The sequence below is a fragment of the Opisthorchis viverrini genome, assembly GCF_000715545.1.
Source record: "Opisthorchis viverrini unplaced genomic scaffold opera_v5_303, whole genome shotgun sequence".
Classification (NCBI taxonomy): Eukaryota; Metazoa; Platyhelminthes; class Trematoda; order Opisthorchiida; family Opisthorchiidae; genus Opisthorchis; species Opisthorchis viverrini.
In genome coordinates, this window is record NW_008751963.1 from 72,396 (window position 1) to 94,895 (window position 22,500).

Consider the following 22,500-nt stretch of genomic DNA (forward strand, 5'->3'; position numbering starts at 1 on the left):
CCGCGGGACGAGAAAATCTCTTCCTCTGTTAGATAAGGCTGTGTCATGCAACCAGTGGCGTTATAGCATCAGCGCTTTCATCTAATTTGGGAAGTCTCTTCTTTCTGCTATATTGGACAGTCAGGTGGAGTTGTCATCATAGAATCGATGGGATCAGCACCTCCAACATGTGACTCTCATCTCTGTGTTCTCCCTAATCGTAGGTGAGCACCTGGAATTAATTCTTTCTTATGAATGGCTTGGAGCTGAACAAATGAACTATGCTGAACTAAGGAGGATAGAGGTGGGGGGGAGCATACAATTTCAGTTGGATGAGAAATAGCTCATCTAAGCCACAGGCCTTGTTAGTGAGAAACCAACATGTTGTCAATGAAAGTTATTCTCTCCTCATCACTTTTTCTCTATTTGCCATTGGAAGTATGATTTATCAAAATTCACGACTCACTAACTACGGTTTCCAACAACACAGAGCATTTTAAAACATCCTACTTCGGTTATGGGGAGGCGTAAATGCCGTGTCGAGCCTTCAACGTGAGCGCCGAGAAAAAATTAATTTTAACCGGAAAACGAACGATAAAACCTATGTCAGTGTATTTGGTTAAATGCCCTCCAAAGTACTTAAGGGTCAGGAGACCAGAACGGTGGTAGGCATATAGTTCGTGTTGAATAGACTCTCAGACGAACAAATATTTGGCCGTGCTTTTCCCCAACTAGACCTCGTAATCCTTCCTGGTACATACTTTGAAAACCAGTGCTAACCTACTGTGATAAGACAAAATCGAGAGGGTGGCTTGAAAATGGAGGAGAATTTGGAGTCACGAATCTAAAAATCAGGATGCGCCGGGGAAACTGAAGTCGTTCAGCATGTGTTTGGAAAGTGGGTCGAATTTGCCTGAACTAACACGTGAAGAACGATCCATAAAGGAAATAGGGGCAACAAAATTGATCACCGGACAATGTGAATACTCAATTGGAAGATGGTTTTGGTGTTTCAAAATAATGATTGATACCCAAGGGAGACCAATATTCCATAGTTGTCAGCATCAGACAACACCGCCAAGCTTAGGTCACGAGACAACATTAATGGAATTGGCATGCAACTCACGTTGAGTCTTGAGAATGGACGTCAATCCGAATGATGACGCATACTCACTCAAACAGACCAGAGGTGAGGAACTAAGTCAACTTGTTTCCTCAATAAGGACTACTTTTCCAAAATTCAGAAGAGAGCTCTTTTCTAAACTACTCACGTAGTCTCAGAGAAGATTTCAGTTATTTAAAAAATTAACGTTCATTTATATCCCATGGTGCTTTCTATTCGGTTGGCCAGTGCGGTTGGCCAACGTGAGGCATTTTCACGTTCCAGAAACCAAATTGCTATCACCAAATGTCGCCCTATTTTAACATTTTCCATTGGTCTTTGCCAGATGAAGAACCTTGTCCAGAATAAAACGATCAATATAGATTTTCTGATAAAATAATGCCCGTATATTTGTTAGTTTTCACAATCATTGAGGTGATGGGCTCCCGACTCATAGCCACACATGTTGATTGAGTGCGTAGCACCTATTCTAAACCATCAGTCTCGATCGTTAATATCCTTGTTTTCCGCTCAAAACAGAGTTGACTAAAGTGGAGTTATTAGCTAATGCCGAAGAGCAATCCATCAGGGTTTGTCGGCATTAAAATTTCAAAGAAAAGATTGAAATTTTGTGATAAATAAAGCACAGAAGTGCATCTGGAACACCTTAAGAGTGTGCACAATGAGGCGTGCATTATCTACGAAGATGTGTTTGGATATGTAAACCTTTACTCTATTCATGGTAACAGGTATACATTAGTTGTCTCTGGGAGTTCTTCCACTTACGCTGCCTCACACTTTCATTTTTGAGTGACATCTGTCGCTCATGATGTGATTCTCTGATAACCTAACCACTCAGACAAATTATTATTACTACGAGTGTGCATTCATTGAGGAATTGAACTCAAATTCGCTGAATTTTTTTATTGACATTGGCACGAAAATCGGACAGAACGCCGTTTTATCTGCGCTACTCATTTGTCGGAACGTTCATCTGTCAAGTGCTTCTGAGGTAACTAACGGTGTCAAACAGGAATCCTTTGACAAACCGGTTGCTGATATAGCATGTTCACTTAGGGGTAGGCCCTAATGGGAGCAAACTAAATGAGGTAAGGGATCACCGTAGATATTTCACGATACAACTTCACCATCACCTTGGCAAATGAGCAATTCATCTAGCATTCTCATAGTTAAATAACAGACCCAAAGCTGCACGCGTAAGGGAGGGTGATCGGTAAACCATTGAGAATGGAATAAAGTTCATCTCCTAGTCTGTAAACCCGAAAAGTTTGGCGTCAGGGTTTGTTTAATGCCACCACACATTGCCGTGTGTGTGGTGACCAAAGTAAACATGAATCGATATGTGAATGCCAGACTAATGGATAAATGAAGGTTCATCTCATTTCACTGTAGCGCAGTTAGCCTGGTTACCGCACCAAGTGAATACTTGAGATAGGCATTTGTAGATTCCGACGGCGACCTCCAGGTTTATCAAGGCGGTATGCACTGTAACATACGAGGTATTCTGGCTAAACAAATGGCGGCGAGAACCATTATTGTGTTGAACAGAGTGAACTATCCTGGTGATTACGGTGGTCATTATGGTGTCCCATTACATGGATCTTGTTGTAATCGAAAGCCTCTGGGTGAACGATCTTAGTAACCTGGCACACAAACACTGCCGGTAATCTGGATTACAGCTTCATACAAACACCAATATTAGAATAACTTGTAATTAAACGACCGGGGTTACGAACAAAGCAGTGAAATTAACCTTTTCTTGACGATGTCTTCGGCGTGCATGAAAAATCTGACCGCAGAACAATCGAGAATATCGCGTGTACCTGACACAACACATGTGAGATTCATTTGAACGAGCTTTAAACAAGGAAGGTGTTGAACTTACCTCTTTTGTCGGAGTAATCTCGGCGTGCATGAAAAATCTGACCGCAGAAGAATCGAGAATATTGCGTGTTGCCCAACACAACACATGTGAGCTTGATTTGGACAAGCTTAAATCAAGGAAAGTGTTGAACGTACCTCTTTTGTCGGAGTAATTACCAGTAAAATCAAGCATGTCCCCTCACTTGACCGACCCAAGTTCACCGGCGTGGATAATCTGGCCAGTGCAAGGTACCTTCTGTTTATTGGACCCAAGGAACATCTAAGATAAGAGGGTTTTACGGAAGCAATCGTTTACAAAAAGGCTTGTGTGGCAAACGATTTCAAATACGCAAAGTCTTCTTTGCAGACACTAAATGGCCCCCCACAATATTATCATATGACTGTAAACCAGTAGCTTGCTTCTAAAACCACCGCTGATACGGAAAGTTGAAAGTCGAAGACAGCCATGCCGGTAACGAAGGGCTGAATGATAAGTGTAAAACAAACAAAGATTTGAGTGCCAGCGGTAGCCTCAGGATACGATAATGAACATGTGGTGTTTTATACAACGCGTTGTTACACAACAGGGCCTGGTATTAAGGTGACACATACTTACGCAAAAGCTAAACAGTATGGTGAAGACATTTTTCTTTTGGATCCGCAGCTCCTTCTGTGATTTTATATAGAGCAGTTACACAAAATCACACAAGTCTACAAGAAACCGAAATAATTGGACTGCTCTGTCCTTAACTGCACGCAGCTAACGAATACACAGACTAGATGTTTTGAGCGCAGTACTACAATACACAGCTTTCGCCTGATGCTAATGTTTCAGTTGAACTTGAAGACAAAATGACACTTATATGCTAATCGGATTATATTCGACTGGTATATTTTTGGCATCAAGCTTGTCGCACGGTGACAGAAGGAACGATCCCGATTTGAGTGATTCCGGAGTTCCGACAGTGGAGTAAAATCATACGTCCGTTATGGCCAGAACGAGGTTTCGGTCAAGCGTTCTATAAAGTTGTCACATCAGGATCTAAGGGTCATCTGTTCAGATGGATCTTGTGTAGTTTGATCGCTACTCAACCGTTTAAAAAAACAACCGACAATGATACTTATCTAAGCTTTTCAGTTATGGGATCGCTAGTTTGAGGAGCGATGTTGTGAGGTATGCCGTGTAACAGAGTTGGGCTGAACTGCACGGATGCTAAACGACCAAAGTTCTTTCGGACATGACCAAAACGGGTAGAATTCATCTATGAACTGAATCTAAAGGTAAAGAAAAACCGTTCATCACTGTCACCTTAGAATAGGCACCAATTATATTCAGTGATTCTGTATACCTAGGAGTGGAAACAGGGGTACGTTGTACCTCAAGCCATAATCTTGCATGAACCCAATTTTTAGAGGCAACAGGGTAATTTTTAAACACTTACAGAAAGAGTTTCACTCATACTGCACCATTATTAACCGAAGAGCCAGTGCAAGGTGTGTAAAAACGACCCTGTGAAAACCTCTTTTATAAAGATAACTATTAGCAATGCTGTGGAATGAAGGTAGCTCGGCTGCGCTGTTTGGTGAACAGACGAACAACCCAAGATAACTATACATCCAACTACCACGCATCCAATGTAATGCAAGTACTGAGTGCGCCAATTAGAGGGCGCCTTTTCAGTAGGTGAATTTCTTTCAACAAAGTTGCCAATTCGTATCGGAGATGGGGTAGCAGATTCTGGGTTGTCACCCATCCCTGCCACACACAACAACGGTTTACTAGCATGCATTATTATGGGAAGTTTTCATTTGGGCACGCTGGGTAACTGAATGCGTTGTATGGGACCTTTGGAGACTCATAAGCTTAGCCAATTTTACCATCATGCTACTCTCCACTTAAGTTTGCATTCAAGTGTTAATTGATTAGAAACTGACGAGTCGCAGGGTAACCTCTGATGAGTGAAGGCAGTTGTCCTTTCATCAATTAGTTTCTTCTTCCTAGAGAGCTCACCAGCTCAACAATTAGAGCTGATATGCTTACCGTTTTTTCTGGCTCACCGAGTATGCAGTTGGCGAGCATCGGATAGGTCATTTACTCTTTGAGCATCAGTAGGTGAATTTCTTTCAACAAAGTTGGGAGATGGGGTAGCAGATTCTGAGTTGTCACCCATCCCTACCACACACAAAAACGGTTTACTGGCATGCATTATTTTGGGAATTTTTCATTTGGGCACATTGGGTAACTGAACACGTTGTATAGGACCTTTGGAGACTCATAAGCTCAGCCAATTTTACCATCATGCTACTCTCCACTTAAGTTTGCATTCAAGTGTTAATTGATTAGAAACTGACGAGTCGCAGGGTAACCTCTGATGAGTGAAGGCAGTTGTCCTTTCATCAATTAGTTTCTTCTTCCTAGAGAGCTCACCAGCTGATATGCTTACCGTTTTNTCGGATAGGTCATTTACTCTTTGAGCATACAACCGCGTCATATATACACGTAGGTATACATAAATTATTCAGTATATCAGACTTGATAGTCGACCAGAAGCCCAGAGTTGGAGAAACTTCATCTCAACCACCAACAGAGGATAAATCAAAGAGAAAAACGGTTGTAACCAAATTTGGTTTCGCAAAACTGTCACCTGGAACCCACCTGAATCTCTCTTGTATGACGTTTCTAAGCTAAATCTCCCGTTTATGATGTTTCTATATAATTGAGTCGACGGAAAACAGGGGGCTGCGCCCACCTGATGAGCCCCAAGAAGGGCAAAACCGGTCGTGGACTGTCGATAAATTTCCAGCAACCTTAAGAGTAGTGTACTACGTCTATAAAAGTAGAACGACTATGTTCAAACTATTAAAGCGAAAAGCAATAGCTTTTGCCCAAACACTGAGAACCGGCATTCAAAGGAGGAAGTTTTATTTATCCATGCTACATCGCCCAACGCTTGTTTAGTGGATCCAAACCATACAACGTAAAAAGCAAGCACGCTTAGCTTATTAGAGTTACTTTTTGCAGCGCAGGTAGTTACGGTCATCATTAACTACCCACGTTTTCCCCATTAGCGTACGACAGGTAAATTGCATAACTAAAGGGAATGTCCATCAGCACTGTACCTCTTGAAATAAACGAACGAACTTTTGCTAATGGGGTTTGCTTGTTACGTATTTGTCCTCCCCGACCACCTTGATGGATTTCCTTGGATGTAAGCCAATTATCTGTAGTACCACTAAACTAATTTCGCTCGAGAAGGCCCACGTTTTGCTACCCAATTCGTTTTTATCATAGGTATCTTTTATTGGGGGGGAATATTTCGTACTGGCACGATACTTAATATTTGTATTGGGGTAGTAAATTACAAACAGTTCAGAATAAGCTCCAACAATTGTTCAAATAATCTGTAATTGTAATTTACGCATCGATTATTTTGAAGCTTCAAGAAGAGGCGATTCTGTGATTTTTTACGGGTTTTTAGGTGATCCATCTATCAATTTTGGTGTGGAAAATGTCTTGTCCGTGAATAGCACAATCAGTAAGCTGCAGTCAGTGGAGTAAGACTACTGTTCACTAACACTGGAGTCATTAGTTTTCTCTGAGAAAAGCCTATGTTGTCTAATTTATTGCAAACTTACAGGGCGCAGACCCAACTTTGATCTGTTGAAAGGCCATCTTCGTCCAGAACGGAAATTCCCTTTATCGTTTTGGCTAGACGCTGATCTGAAGATAGAACCGGGCAAATAAATGTGAGGATCCGATCACAACAGAAATGTACCGAACAACTAAAAATTTCGCAGGGCAGTTCTTTTGCAAGATACCGGGAATTAGGCTCGTCCAATCCTAAACCAAAGTGGTTCGGACTGACGTTTGCACACCGCACACCATGCGATGCGCGGCAGCCTACAACAGCTTGAAAAAAGATTGACGCAAGAAGAACCTGTAACCCATTTCATCATTCATAAGACTGAACTGCTCATGTCTTTCTAAAATTTACAGTGTTGCGTGGGCACGTTGCGTTACACCTTGTCAACAGGGTATTGAAGGCTTAAAATGTTGATTATCACGCTTTACAAGAGCTATTCAGGCAGACCTATTGGTTTCGATAAAAGCCTTTCATTAGGTTTGCACTCCTGATAGCCTCAACCACCTGGGCAAACGACTGAATTAGGGAAACTTTGTAGTAAATTCACAGTGCCACCTGGGGAGCAGATGGTTGATTATCGTGGAACCTGCATGTCCCCTTATTGATACCGTCTTTAGGACAACGGGATGGATTTTGGAAGATGGGCGTTCCCAGCCGGTAGCCACTGCCGGCAGCTGAAACCATGGGTGGGATTTAGTACTAATTTAGCAAACATATCCAGACTTATCACCGCGTGCATGATGACATACTTCAGAAGATGAAGATTTGTTTTTCCTGACAAAACTTTTCTCCTTCGAGGCGCTCCCCAAGAAAAATAAATTGAGTTCTGTTGTACTCACACAGTGATTAACACACTGCACTGCCGTCCGGAAATGGGCGAACAAAACGCCAGTGATAAACAATGTCGGAGGATAAACCTTTTCATCCCGCGTCATTTTGAATAAAATTATTTTTTAACAAACTACACAACAAAACTGAGGATGCTGAATTTTCTTCGAGAGCACAAGAGGCGTCCATTTTTCAGCAATAAGGATACTCCAAATATGAAATGATCACTTTCTTGTCTTCAGTACCAAAGCGATGTACGCTAACTAGTTAGAAGCTAAATGTCAGCTGGGTCTCGCCATGTGATTGTTGAAATTCGGTCGTCAGAATTGAAATAAACGGTTCACTAAGCCAGCTGGGCTACATGTGCTTTGTCTATACGTCAACAGTGAGCTGTAAAACTGGACGTCCTAAAATTCGAATTTCGTGATTTATTTTAATGTGTGGGCGAATTTGGCCGGGTCCATAACTTGCTATGCAGACATTTGGAAATTATTTTTATGGTCTACAAATACCGTGTACGCAACAGTTGGTCCTGATCGTGGCATTTCTGTTCAGTTTAGCTTGTGATTAACATCCTGATCCCTAGCATCAGAGGTTAGGAACAATTTTCTGCACTTTTCTGAAAAGTTTTTGTTCAGACATTGGCCAGTCCTACAGCCTTTGAATGGTCAGCAGCCGGTGTCGTCCCCTTAGTTCTATGGGGCCTCAGATCGATTTGTATTGCATTTAAGAAATTTTGAATTATACTCACCCCAAATTCTAATGCAATCTGTAGGTTTTGGCTGCTCGTTGTTTTAGCAATATGACACTCACTTCAGTCTGCAGGAAGTGTGTGGCTGCACACGCTTTACAAACGTTACCCCGAGCTGGGGAATTTGATTGACATTTGACAAAGGTCATCTCCTGCTGGCAGCACCTATACTAACACACGCGTAAGACTACTCAACGCACAACCTCTAACTCACCGCTACGCACCACCACGCTCCCCAATAACGCACCGATGATGTCACCTCGATTGGTGATGAAACATTTGCAATCAAGTTCAGCTCAGCGAACAATCCAACGACCATCTACGCTACCTGAGCTACCAGTATTTTATACCGTAGCGCTACAGTTATTAAATAATTTTTGTCCCCGAGTAATGGTTTGAGTGATAAGTAAAAGCAATGATATTATTGCTCTCCGTTGGCCTAAGTACCACGCTCCCTTTCGTTAGCTATTAATCAGCATTGCAATGCGTGTTTACTTAAAACGATGGGAGAAATTCAAGTGGGGTGTTGGTAATTGGTCTTAGTTCATTTGGTAGTTGACAGTTTGCTTGCAAACTCTCCTTCACAATCAGTAGTGCGCGCACGGACCGCACATATTTAGAATACATTTGGTTGTGCGTCATGCACGACGCATAAGTTTGCTGAAAATTCTTCGACAGCCCACGACGGCTTCGCCCTTCCTGGGTCTCATCAAGTAGACGCAGCCAGCAGTTTCCGTGAACCTTACGTTCTACTTACACCCAAATTACTTGGGAACAGCATAAACGAGAGATTCAGTTGGGTTCCAGGCGAGTCTATGGAGAAACCAAATTTGTTTGCAAATGAGTGTATTTCGCCAATTTCGTGCAATTCGGTTTCAAGTACAACTTAATGTTGACGGAAACTCGGGGCCTGCGCCTACCTGATGAGCCCCCAAGACGGGTAAAACCGATCGTGGACTGTCCAAGAATTTTCAGCAACCTTATGAGTAGTGCAAAATGAAGATACGTTAGCTTGCCAACATACCACTTAATCCGATCATCTACGAGACGCAAAACAGTTAATTTACGTATAACACTGGGTTGGCGACCAAGTTGAACAGACACGTTGATATACTGAAAAGTAGTGCATGATCAGAAATAAGTCCGAAGTCTTTCGTGGAGAAGAAGTTAGCTTATGAACCGATTGGACAAAATAAGCGTTCCATTCTAGTTTCTATGCAACACTCGAAAGTAATCTATTGCATCTACCAACGAATTCACAATAAGCGCTTATCATCAAATGGAGCGGGTCCGCGGTTTGACCTCCAAACTTTTGGAGAAATTTAGTCTGATGTGCGTGCTTTGTCAAGCCTTCTGATGGATACCGATCTTTTGTCATGTGTAAACATAACCGTATCTCCAAGATATCCAGTAATTGTGCGGTTGTCAGATTTATTTGACAAACTACTGTTATGCTTTTAGAGAATGGATCTTCGGGTCAAGCTGATAGGACTCAGCTGTGCTGAGTTGTAGAACTAGCAAAAAGCAATATTCACCATTTCCCTATGCCATTCACCCACAAGTCTCCCATGAACTGTAACGTCAAGTATGCACCTTCGGAATTGCAATTCTTTTGAGAGAAGAAGCCCTGTGTATCACTGAGGCGTCTAGATAGCTACTTTCAGGAGTATCGTCAAAATGGTTTGTCCTTTCAACGGCGCAATTTCATCTAGTGCAGTAAACTTGGAAACCAACCATTCCGTGTTGTGAAATTGTAGGTAACGCCCACTGCCTGTGGGCTTCCAAAATGCTGTATTCGGAGTAGTCTGTCGGCGTGCGTATATACAGACATGCTAAAAAAGACTAAACAGATTTGTGACCTCATCTCAGTTCAGTTCATGTCCGTTCGTCGGCTATAAACCACGTGTCAAACGACACGCTGTTTCCCGATGCAACATTTTCTGTCATTGAAAAACTGGAAAGCATGGGAAGTGAGTCAGTGATTATCTGGCATTCCTACCCACCACGCTGATTATTCTGACGAGATTGGCTCTTCCAAAAATCAATCAAACTGCGCAAAGTAATGTAGGGCTGATACCACGATGGTGTCTGCGTAACTTTCTTGCTCCTTTCAAGAAGATGGAGATCATGGTGAGGGCACCGCTTTCTAGTGGTATTCCGTTTTCATTCCATATCCACTGAGGATAAACTGCTCACCAAAGCCTCACCATGTTCTCTAGGGTGTGCGATCTCAGAGGCATGGAGCGGGTGCCTTGTTAATTTGGAAGAACAATATTCTGCGCTGAAATTCTGTTGTTGAAGGTAGGCGGATGTTGATGTTCCATTCCGGACTTCCAGGTTCTTCCAAACCTTTTGGTCTCACAGGTCAGCTGAACAATTGTTTGCTCCAGTCAGTGACTTTTTGAATGAACTGTTGCTCTATTCTATGCAAAAACTGTTTTGATCAGTTGGTCAAACCTGCTGACATTGGGAGAGGCTGCTGCCTTAATCGGAAGCCTTCCTTATCCCCCGGGTAGTCGCAATCCACCGATGTTCCCCGTCATTCCTCAAATTCTTGAGTATCTCACTTCTGATGTACCCGGTTACGCCACAGCAGTCGCTGTCTGCTGCTAAGGCTTTTCTGGAAGTAATAAAGTCTGCTAATCGGGACGATATTCAGTGCTCATTTAGTCCTTTCGAATGATGCACGATGGCCCAAGGAACCGACTGAAACGATCGATTGGTGTCACATAAGAATGAGAAATTCATAGTCTGTACGAATTCATATTGACAGCATGTTACCAGATTTCGCAATAATACTGCGAACAGCTGTCTGCATTTGCTACAACCTAATTTAGTACCCAACTGGGCTGTTCCTTTCAACATCTGTGACTAATTTAACTACCAGGTGTACAGTGGCCTAACAGCTGGTTTCCGAAAACAACAGTGTTTGTCAATCCATGTTGAAGTTATGAAAATATTCAAGGAAGAATTTAAGATATGGCTTGTCTTCAGAAATGTGAGGTAAGAAGCAGAGAGAGAATAATGTTCTCCAAATGTACTTCGTCCTTCTCGTTCGCTGGACCCTTTTTATCTGTATGTTTTAACTGTTACGTGTTTCCAGACGTCGAGACCAAAATTTTGGATACTACGGCGCCTTTACCACATGTTGACACATGAGGATAATTTTATGGGGTCTTTCATTGTCCCACTTAAGAACTCATACTTCGACCGCAGAAATCCCTACCAGCTCAAGTGGTCCAAACAGCCATTATAAAGAAAGTCATTGACGGACGCTGAGTAGACAGTGTTCGACACCTGAGTGTAAAAGTTTATGTTTCTCTCATCTGAGTGAAACATTTCAGGCGCGTCGGTATGGACGAGAGATCAGGGCCCCATGCTAGCATTGAGAAACATTTTTGCCAGAATAAATTCAGGTAAATGGATGTGTGTGGCTGAGATGAGTAACACCTCCTCACCCCTATCCTATTACTAGGCAGGAAGTGCAACATTCAGTGGCAATGAAAAGCAAATTTATGATTGTCTTCATGCAACACGCCTTTTTATTTTTACTGACTTGCGGTTCTGAGCTTGATTTTATGTGGAATTTTGATAATGACACTGTAAGGTGATTAATTTTGCGACTATATTTCTTTATACAATCTCCTAATAGTTTTGCCCCAGAATTTTGAGTCTGCAAGTCATCAGACATAACGAAAATACAGATTTGTAACTAGAAGTGTTTGGGCAATACATTTCAGAATGATTGAAAATAAGACTGCCACCCGGATTCTCTTATCAGCTGCACTGTTGTTTGACGAAATTGTGGAGAACGGCCATGGCGCACAAGAAAAATGACCTAAAATTCTTGGAAGAAGACAGTGTTTAATGAGTTGCTGAAAACGTTTCAATAATCCATGACTTTGCGCGTCTTTTTTGGGTCTGATGAACCAGTGGTAGAGCATAGGTTCAGTGGAGACTGTCGAATTTACAGATCTGATGAACTCCAAAACGGGGAAACTGACTGTGTTCTGTCGCAGAGCCTTCAACAAGCTTGGTATGCTTAGCCAAGAAAACATACTGCGTTATCTCAAATGTTGCATTAAATGAACAAAAGAGGCGCTTTTGTGCAGCACATGCATTTAAAGAATATCAGAGGGATTCCTCTGGAATTCAGTCAACGTTTACGTTATCCTTCAGCTCAATTGGCAGATGCGTGTGCGTGAAACAAATTCCCTGTCGGTACTGAGTACTCCGCCCACCTTCACAGCCAGTTTTCAACCAGAATCCGTACACTGAAAAGTTGACTGTGGCCTCTTGGGACTCATCAGGTAGGCGCAGTCCCCGAGTTTCCGTCAACCTTATGTTGCATCCACTTGGATCACAACAACTATGATGTACAGGGCAGCTGGAGTGATGGTTACACGGAAGAAATATAGATGACACTATTTAATCCTGACGGTTTTTGCTACCTACCCTGTAGGCAACATATCTACCCAGTGAACTAGATACAAATGAGTGTATTTCTAGAAAACATTCCAATTTGGGTTCAAGTAGAACATAAGGTTGACGGAAGCTCGGGAACTGCGCCTACCTGATGAGCCCGAAACAGAAAGGCGAAACCGGTCGTGAGATGTCGAAGAGTTCTCAGCAATCATGTGAGTGGATTCTTTTATGAAAATATACTGCGATATCTCGAATATCGTGCCAACTAAACCATGAGGCGGCCTATGTGCAGCACATTCAGTTGTAGAACATCATAAACGAGAGATTCAATTGAGTCTCTCGTGAAAAGCAAATCGATTTGCAAATGAGTGTATTCCTCTTTGACTGTGGTCTGTTTTGACAAACTCTGGTCTCAACGGGTTTCGTGGTTGATCACGAGAACACCGAGTCCGCCCTACTATATAAGTGTTACTGGTTAAAACCCATGAGACGCTTTTCAGCTGAAACCTGGTGTGTATTCATCTAGGCACAAGTTCGCTACCCGGTCTACATGGGAATGAACTTTTCCGCAAACACGTCACCCCAGGTCCAGCCTGTGTTTGCGCCACTGTACGGTTTCTACCTGCAGAATGCATCTTCAGTTTGCTAGTGGTATGATATGGGTTCGAGGTCATAAACTCGGTAGGCTACATCAACAAACCAGGCATTCATTGACCAGCCGAACGTCATTTTACATACACGCCCTGTGGCCGGATTCCAAAAAGAAAAGAAATTCTATTCGTATTCACTTTAAACAAAACAGACTGCACAGAAACACCATTAAATAAAAGAAAGAAGGATCTCAGTCTTATTGAAACTTCCGATTCTTGAGGGAAACACGTGGCCCGCTCTTGGGAGAGCGTTACAGGACTACAAGATGTGAAAATTCTGTGTCTTAAACTTCCATTTTATTTCACAGGGAATCGGTAGAAGGGTTCACATTTGCAAAAGGTTAATGACGCAAAATTTCCGAGGAACCCGGAACGGTATACTCAAAGTCCATCACAGAGAATAACTGAGCATCTCCTGTCCCGCGTGAGAACTCGGTCCATATAAGCGGTGATGATTGTAAACGCAAACCCAATGATCTAAGCAAATTACCAAATCAATCAAGGTGAATAGTTTGGCGCAATTCGTCAAGGGCCACAAGTTCGCTGAAACTTCAAAGACTACTGGAAACAGCATAACTTATTCTGTTAACGTCACTTTCGTATGATATATAACTGAAATCTTAACCAACTAGTGACATACCTGAATGGATATTCAAGGACTCAGCTGTATACCAAAGATTTTCATTTAAGATTGATATAAACTGCTGATCATGAACAGTGTATCCTTTTGAAAACATCTATAGCTGCTGGCAATGTTGTGGAATGTAGGTAGCTCGGGTGCGCCGCTTGGTTGTTGGTCTGTGCACCGAGCTTGGCAGTTGGATTGCAAAGGTTTCATCACCAATCGAGGTGACATCGTCAGTGCAGGGTTGACTGACGATGTCACCTCGATTGGTGTTGAAACCTTTGCAATCCAAGTTTGACGAACAGACCAAAAACCAATCTATAGCTGCTGCAAATTTACAGGAGCTTTTGTTCACAGTGTGAAACCGTTTGTTTTTGACGTTTGGACAATCATCTATGCGGCACAGTTTTGCTACCGTAAGATGAATCAAGGGAGGGAACACACAACTGTACACTCACTGGATTCTCTAGAAGTGATTAAATAAGCAGTTTGGTTTTGGGTGCCAGCGTTGCGAACAAGCTACGCGAATGTGTCCATGTCTCCCAACGTTCAAGCATTATTCCAAACCATCTAGTAATTAGGTGATTCCTTACTCAAATAAGCGCAACAGTAGAGCGCATAACTGATTGCCTTGTCGAGTCGCTTTGCATAATCCTATGGCAAAAGGAATGTTGAGCACACTAAAAGCCACAAACAATTATATTCATGTGGCTATTTGCAGTCCTCTGGACTGTGTACATGCTGTTTGAGGCTTTGCAAAATGCGGAAATGTCGTCTGTATTTCTCATAGAGATTCAAAGGCTATTTTATCTGTGAATACTACAATAGGCCGTTAGTGTATAAAATAAGATATGCTGAGGAGCATATTATGGCGCAGTGAAGGCTGAATGTCTCCACGTTTGCACAAGTCAGCTGAAGCAGACTGAGAACAATAAATTGCGGTGAAGCAAAGTAAAGATCATATTATCGATCCTCAGTGGCAGACCAAAAAATGCGGATCCTGTAGATGATGTCTGAGGCCCTTCAGCTGACTGAAGTCAGAGTGGTTAAACGTTTATTCACGGTTTTCTCTCAGGATTGACAAGAGCACATGAAGCTCCAAAGACGTGTGTCCCAAGTGGACTCTATTGTAATATAGACATGTTTGTGGAAAACACTGCAACCTCTAGAAAAATATTCACGTTAAATATTTTTCTTTCTCTTTAGAAGGTAAATATAACCTCACACCCAGGTAATTTCAAGCACCATCTTTTCTAAGTCAAAGAAGTTGACAAAGTGGGAGACTATTCTTCAAGAGCGCAAGCCACTCGTTGTCCGAAGAGATTTGTGTCTCGAATCGCCTCCACGTTTGAGCTGAACGGATGTAAAGAATCTCATCAGCATCCCCGGTGAATAGCTCTTTACGTCTTTCAGCAGGGCGTGCAAATCACAGTCAACACTACTGGTTTAACGGTAATACTACTGCTGGGGGCATGCGAGTATTATGTTTTCTCGTAAATCCGCTTTGCATCTCTTGAAAAGTGAGATCTATTACGGAACTTGTGGAGTCGCATTTGCTTGCGTTTGAGCGACAGTCAATGAATATCCAGGAGAGTTCAGGAAGACGCGTTCAAGAAAATGGATATTCAGTTTTTGTAAACAAGACGCATATGAGAGTTTTGCTTCCCTGTCCAATAGTCTGTAATTGGTCAGTTGGCGTTTTCTAATAAGTAGCTACGCAGCGAAGGCTTTCTTACTTTCACTGGTGCAGATATGGATTTTATGTCTTGAACAGGCGTTTATCTATAGGAATTCAGTGACGACCTCCAAAATGTTCTCTCTATTTTCGACTCACCTACACGTTGGATAAAACTGAGTAGGCGCGAAGCTGACATTCAGCTGTCAATTTGTCGATGAAAGTTAATCGCTTCTCTCACACTGGATATACAAATTCTAGTCGACCTTGAACCTTTTTGGAAAGCTTTGGTTCATCATGATATTTCCGTTATTTTGGAGCATGAATTCAGCAGCTCCGGCTGGTTGGCTACACGTGCACAGCTAATCTCAATGTTTAGTCATTCAAGAAACTTCCAAAGTGCTTTTGAGTAAATATTTAACGTCTTTGGATAAAAGCTTGTGGCCGTGAAAATATTTAGATCTTAACCAGGAACCCAGTGACTGCGTTTACGTTCGGCGTTAATTAGCCGATCAAAATTAACATTGAAAAATGGTCCTAAAATGGGTCAATGTGGTTTTACCTTTCAGGCGTGTGGTTATTCTCGTTTGACTTGGTCAAAACCCGTCCACAAAGATCTCCCTGTCAGTGTGGATTCTAGAGCAAGCCGAGTTGGACTGATGTTACTCTGTATGTACGTGTGTAGTTATTAGGGTCACATTGACGAAACGGAAATGGCCCTAATGGACTGAACATGTTTTCGTGTTGGCGCTGCGCTCGCTAATCCATTCAGAATCAATGTTCTTGTTATTTACGTGGAGACCACAAACGGCAATATCGCGCAATAGTTTGCGGGATTTGACTACGTTTGAAATAGATACAAATGGACGGGTGCAGAGGCTGCGCACCTCTGGCTCATATGATTTTGCGTGAGCTAAAAGCCACTCAGGTTTATTTCCTATTTGGCTAACCGAATAGTCGCAAATTTCCCGGTTTTCACTCATTTTTCTACGTACGACATGAAGCATTCACGTAATTTGAACATAGAATGTGAAAGATAGGCTTTGCTAGCATATTCTCAGAAAGTGAGAGTGAGCGATAAATTCATTTATGGACTGCCTAAGGTTCATAAGAAAGATGTTCCATTGAGGCCGATTTTGGATGTGCGTAACCCCCTATATCACGCAATTGCCCAATTGTTGGTCAAGATTTTAGAATCCGTATACCTGCATTTATGCTGGAATAGTTTCAGTGACACATTTGAGTTTGTGGACCTGATAAAAGATGTGGATATTGGTTCCAAATTTATGTGCTCCTTTGGCGTAACTTCCATTTTTACCAACATCTCGCTCCTGGAAACCATCGATTTTATCTGTGATTACTTTGACTCATCAGATTTGACACTCCCAATCCCCACCATCCCATTTAAGGAACTACTCTTTCACTTTATCTTCAACGTACAATTCCGATTTAACTCCACACTTTACCGACAAATCGGTGGAGTCGCCATGGGTTCTCCTCTCGACCCTTTGTTGAGTGGCATTTTTATGGGCAAACTGGAGCTTGGTAGATTGAATGGGGAGATTAAACGTACACACTCATATCGAAGGTACGTAGGTGATATTTTTATGGTAGTATCAAACCGTACCGAAATGGATGCTCTCCTTACCAACTTCAACCAAGCACATCCCTCTAATCAGTTCACTTTTAGAACTGAAAGTGAAAATTCTTCCCACACCCAAGTGGAACCTCGTAGTGTTTTTTGGTGTCGGGTCAAGGTATATTTGAGGGGCGGGTGAGATAAACCTGTGTGTGGGAAAACCTTGCTATTACAAACTGCAGTCAAAAGAACAGTACACCGCCGTCACACTGGCGCTCCGGTAGAACAGGCAACCCGAAGTTCATCGGTCAACTGACCGATGATGCATGATACACTCTGCACTTGCAAAGCCTGCAGTATCGCTTGTTTTGCCTTTAAGGTATTTACGTCGTTTTGATCGGTTTAGCGTTATCTCCCTAGTGTTTAATAGCTAGTCGAAAAAATATCAAAATCGCAATTTTGCTAACAAGTTTTCCGCCAAATCAATTTCTTTGAGCGTATGCGTACTTCAAGTAAAAGTTCACGAAATTGGTGCTTTAATGACGCATTTCACTGCTTCACATGACCGGATTTTGGCATGTTCTCTTCAACGGGAAGACAAACTAAAGATTATCATTGATAAGCCATCACAGAGAACCAGGTTTGCCACGCAGTGGATCGGACTTTTTGGATGAAATTAGTGGTATAGTTTACGTGAGCTAACCACAGGCAGTGACTGCTATTCATTTCAAGCGGTCAAATTAAAAAAGCATTATTCCTTAGATAAAACATCTGACGTTCACAATCATTTTTCACGTCATTAATGGGTTCAAAAACATCAATTTAGGACAAAAACTGTACAGATGTAAACAGAAATTCGTGGGTAGAAAATATTCAACTTGTTATTTCATTTTTATGCCAAAACGCAGGAGATTCATACCGTTCCAGAAAACCGGACAGTGATCTTTGAAACCAGAAACAACCAGTGACAGGCAACGCATCGGAACCCTAATGCAATGCATTTCTACGAGATCCCTGTGATGGTTAGAAATCCATTTGGCAAAATATTTGAGGATAACATACTATCTGTTAGAGTCATCAATAGTATGACCACTTCCATTAAATTACTTTGAAATGAACGAATTTTATACGAAATTCTTAGATGGTAAAGACCAAAGAGGAGTTCATCAGATAGGTCAAAGTGTGATGCGGAAATATGAGAGAAATCGACAACTTTGAGCCTGTAGCGACCCAGTCACCCACATACTGGACTGTTCAGTCCACATCGCTCACTGGACCACGAGACTTGTCTTATTCCAGGCTCAGAAACCGCGTCACATTAAGCTGACTCATCGGACATCGATTGTCTGTACCGTCTAGTGAGCGTAGCAACAACTCATGTGCTGACACACCCACGTACACGCAAACGGACCTACATATGGGGAAACCGAACACTGTCAGCACACAGACGCGCGCGCGCAGGGAGCAGGAAGTCAACCGGCCTCCACAACTCCACGGACAACTATGAAACACGTGTAGCAGTCGCACTGCGGAGAAAAACGCGTTCCCGCCGTTTGGACTTTCATCAAGGAACTGTTACAGATGATAAGTTCCTGTTTTGACTTGTTCCCATTTCGCATTGTATTTATTTTTATACGCGTTGCAACCCACCACTGTCAACCATGCTAAAACGTTTATTAGTGCATACACCTTCTGATTCCTTTTATGGCCATCATCAACAGCGGTGCACTAATAAGCCTACGTCTCTGCGACTTGATGAATGCTTAGTAAGCACGGATCTTGTCTCAAGTGATCCATACCTGAAGCAGTATAACTGAGTCAACTTCAGTCAATCAGACAAATAGAAACAACTGGAGCAGAGTAGCATTCCGGACGTCTCCCATAAAGGTGCATTGCTCAGAGAAATATAAACTGATCCTTTGTCCCTTCAGTGTGCTTCACAGTGAGGCACGAAAATAATTTTATAAAAATAATAGGCGGTCTCACCACACCGAATATACGGACAATATTTCCAAAACTTACATCTGTCGCCTTCAAATTCGACATCCAACAACAAGGATTTCTTGGCCTCCACAAATAAAGCCGGCAAATCGATTGCTGAGCTGTAAATTTTTTGCATTTTTCTGAAAGCATTCAATGTCTTTGCTTGGACAGTGGTTATGGTGTTGGTGTGCGATGTGGTCGGTCCATCGTTCAAATCCACATCCAGGGACCCGGCTGCATCACCCTGTTCCGGCGTATTGTTACCAATTGTGTCCGCATTCCACGTACCCGTAAAGACGGCATTCAATATGGCATCCAAAATTTCATCCAGAGTCGAACAGTTGAGATTAAGCAGTAGAGTGGCCTCCTTGATGAACAATTCTATATCGAGGTTGGCGCGGACTTCCGCCGCGAAATCCTTGTGTGGTATGCGCTGATTAGGTAGAGGGAGCAGAATACAGCATTTGTTGTCAAACGGTGAGCGAGCACATGGCAAACACGTTTTACATAAATTGATGGTGATGTTCTCAGGGACGGTGAGTTGGACCTTATTCAGATGTCACCGAAGAATTTAGCAGTCAGTTGAGAAATTTTGTGTTGGAAAAGGACAATTATAGGCTGAAAAGCGTTTACTATCCGACTGACGGTTTTCATAAACTTCATTCTCGTTTACTTCTTACTTTTGATGTCATATTTGAGCTGCGGCGGGTGAAGACCGGTAGTTTGATTCATGGTGCCCTTATCACAAATGGTCGCTTACCCGAGGGTCTTGGCGTGAATCAGTCTGTAACGTACAGATTACCCACGGCTACGCATACTGTGATATGGTTTTCTGTTCCACTAGGAGAAAACCATCCAAAAATATGTTAAAAACTGGGGGCGAGATGGCTCAAGTGGTTAGAGTGCGAATTTACTGACCGGAAGGTCCGCGGTTCGAACCCGACCCCTTCCTCACAATTCCCCGTCTAGGCTTGGGCAGTATCCCACCCGTCATGCTTCCTTCGGGTGGCATGGCAGCTAGGCACCGAAAGGGTACTACGGCTGATCGTCATGTTAAAAAACCTACTGAACTAAACATAAGGTTTTTAAAACATTCTTTTTGAGCGCCAGACATTTTGGTGTGTCGTTGAATGTACTTGCCGACAAGTCCGTGCTCAAGAGTTTTAACAGTTTTAACAGTTTCAGTCCTTGGGTGAGCGTAAAACAAATATGTTGATTGAGCCCTGTGTTTATGTTTCTAGGCCATCCTGTTAGATCTGTAGCACCAAAAACTATGCCCCATAATCATCAAAAAATATTTTGACGTCTCTAGCTCGGTTTATTACACGGCAAATAAATCTCTCAACGTTGCAGAGTAAAACAGCTGTAAACGGTTGTCCGATTGCTGTCCGGAGCCATCACGATCAAACAGCATACAAAAATCGGCGGAAACTTTTGCTTATCTTCTTGGGAGGTCGAACGCTTACTTTCTTAGTTACAATGATCTGATTCACTCTACAGCTAGTTTGCGCTCAAAGAGTGCCTAACATTTCCAAACTTTGAGGATGTAGCTGAAGTTACACGATGAGTTTTGGAAGGTGGGCCGAGACGACATGTGCGAGATTCCACTTCATAGACAAATCACTTAGTTTCGTATGATGAATTGCATTAATCACCGGTGTAATATGCAAAAGATCTGACTTCTGATTATCTTCATAGCCAAGATTTAGTGCCAAACACTAAACAGTACTCACTGCCGTCTTGGAATTTAATTGTTGCTCAAAAAGGGTGCTGGAGTCATTGCAAGACAATGCCCCTAGTCTTTGTTGGTGCTTTTAACTCCTAGATGAAGAACCATTTGACCGGTCCGATCCAAAATTGAAAGATTTGAGCAGATTCATTCAAAAGTTTCTTTCTGGGCTAGTACTTTTAGCAGCCGTGTTCGTTTTGCCGATCAACTTGGACATATCGTGCCAATTGCCTCATATTTCAGTTGGCACGATATTCGAGACATCGCAGTATATTTTCATAAATGAAAATACTCACAAGGTTGCTGAAAACTCTTCAAAGGAAAGTTGTTGTGCCAACTGAAATATGAGACGGCCTGTGTGCAGCACAGTGAATTGTAGATTGACGTAAACGAGAGAATCGGTTGAGTCTCTCGGGAAAAAAACAAATTGATTTACAAATGAGTGTATTTCTCGAGCAACTCACTTTTTGTGATGGACTAATGCCATCTGTGCGATGAAAAACTGGGGACAACTCATACAGACAGTTTTGGTACGTGCCACCAAACGATAGACCGATGACTGACATATTTCCTTAGTAAAGATATGATCGGCTAAAACCATATAATGTGATTCATTACGTACTTGATGCAGAGTTTTGGAGATTTCTAAGAAATGTATCCAAAGGTAAGCGATTCAATTCGATTTTATGGATAACCGACCCAAAACTAAATGGTACACGTTGCAAGTAACAGAAGGAAGGATGCAATTAAGTGTAACTGGATACGAAAGATTTTTAAACTTGGCAAAATTGGTTTTTCTGACTATCTGGCGCAATCAAACAAGATACTAACGGACCAGTTTAAGTACACCATTCAACCTGCTTTAACACAAATCGTACCTTTGTACTAGACAAGAACAAGGTGATTACTCACAACAAGTTAGGTCCTGCTCTAAATTCAGTACCGAGTCTAAATGCCTTTACACTTTTCCTTTCAGCCCACCTGTGTATTTTTAAAATAAAATTTGGCGGTCTCTTCGGAATTATTTTGTGTCAAAATGATGTGATTGACGTTTCGGTTGCAAAACGGTTTTCCGTTTGATTCTGCCACCTCAAGGTGGTTTGAAATGGGCAACACATCCAATACTGTAGGGAACGTCACTCTGAGTATCAAAGTTATTTCTCGCTTTAGTGCACGTGGCGGTAGTCGTCAGGACAAAGCACACCCTACGTTTACACCTAATCTAATCAAGTCTCATCAATACTATCTTGTGTAATCCAGCCAAATTGCCCGAGTTCCAAAGAGGGCGAGAGCACGGGTCGAACTGTCACAATGATACTCGGCAAAATTCCAACGGAGCCTGGTTTACGGCTATTTGGAAATATTTGGGCCAGCCTCCGATATGCCCCAATGCCACTAAACGTCTGTTAAATGAAAATCACGCGCTGCGTGTTCTGTTCTGACAAATTTGACGTGCAACAAACCCAGCGTCCGGAATAAACCTGAGTCAAAGCCTCAATTCCAGACAACTGTAGTTTTAAGGGGGAGAAAACTGAGATTGCGTCCTCCAACTAGAGGGGAACAAAATGCGTCTGTTTGTTTTGAAACTGGCCGTCTAACAAATACAACGTGTGACCTAAGAATGGCCCTCTGCGGAAACAGGCGCA

At 42.3% G+C, this 22,500-nt stretch overlaps 1 protein-coding gene across 1 annotated transcript; it reads right to left on the minus strand.

Annotated features, from left to right (window-relative positions):
- Window positions 1–3,133: 3,133 nt before the first annotated feature.
- T265_14957 (hypothetical protein) lies at window positions 3,134–19,669 on the minus strand (the record flags this gene model as incomplete). Its single annotated transcript, XM_009175988.1, has 3 exons — window positions 3,134–3,245; window positions 6,602–6,686; window positions 19,165–19,669. Coding segments are annotated over 3 exons (702 nt in total), but the record flags the coding sequence as incomplete, so codon positions are not given.
- Window positions 19,670–22,500: the final 2,831 nt, after the last annotated feature.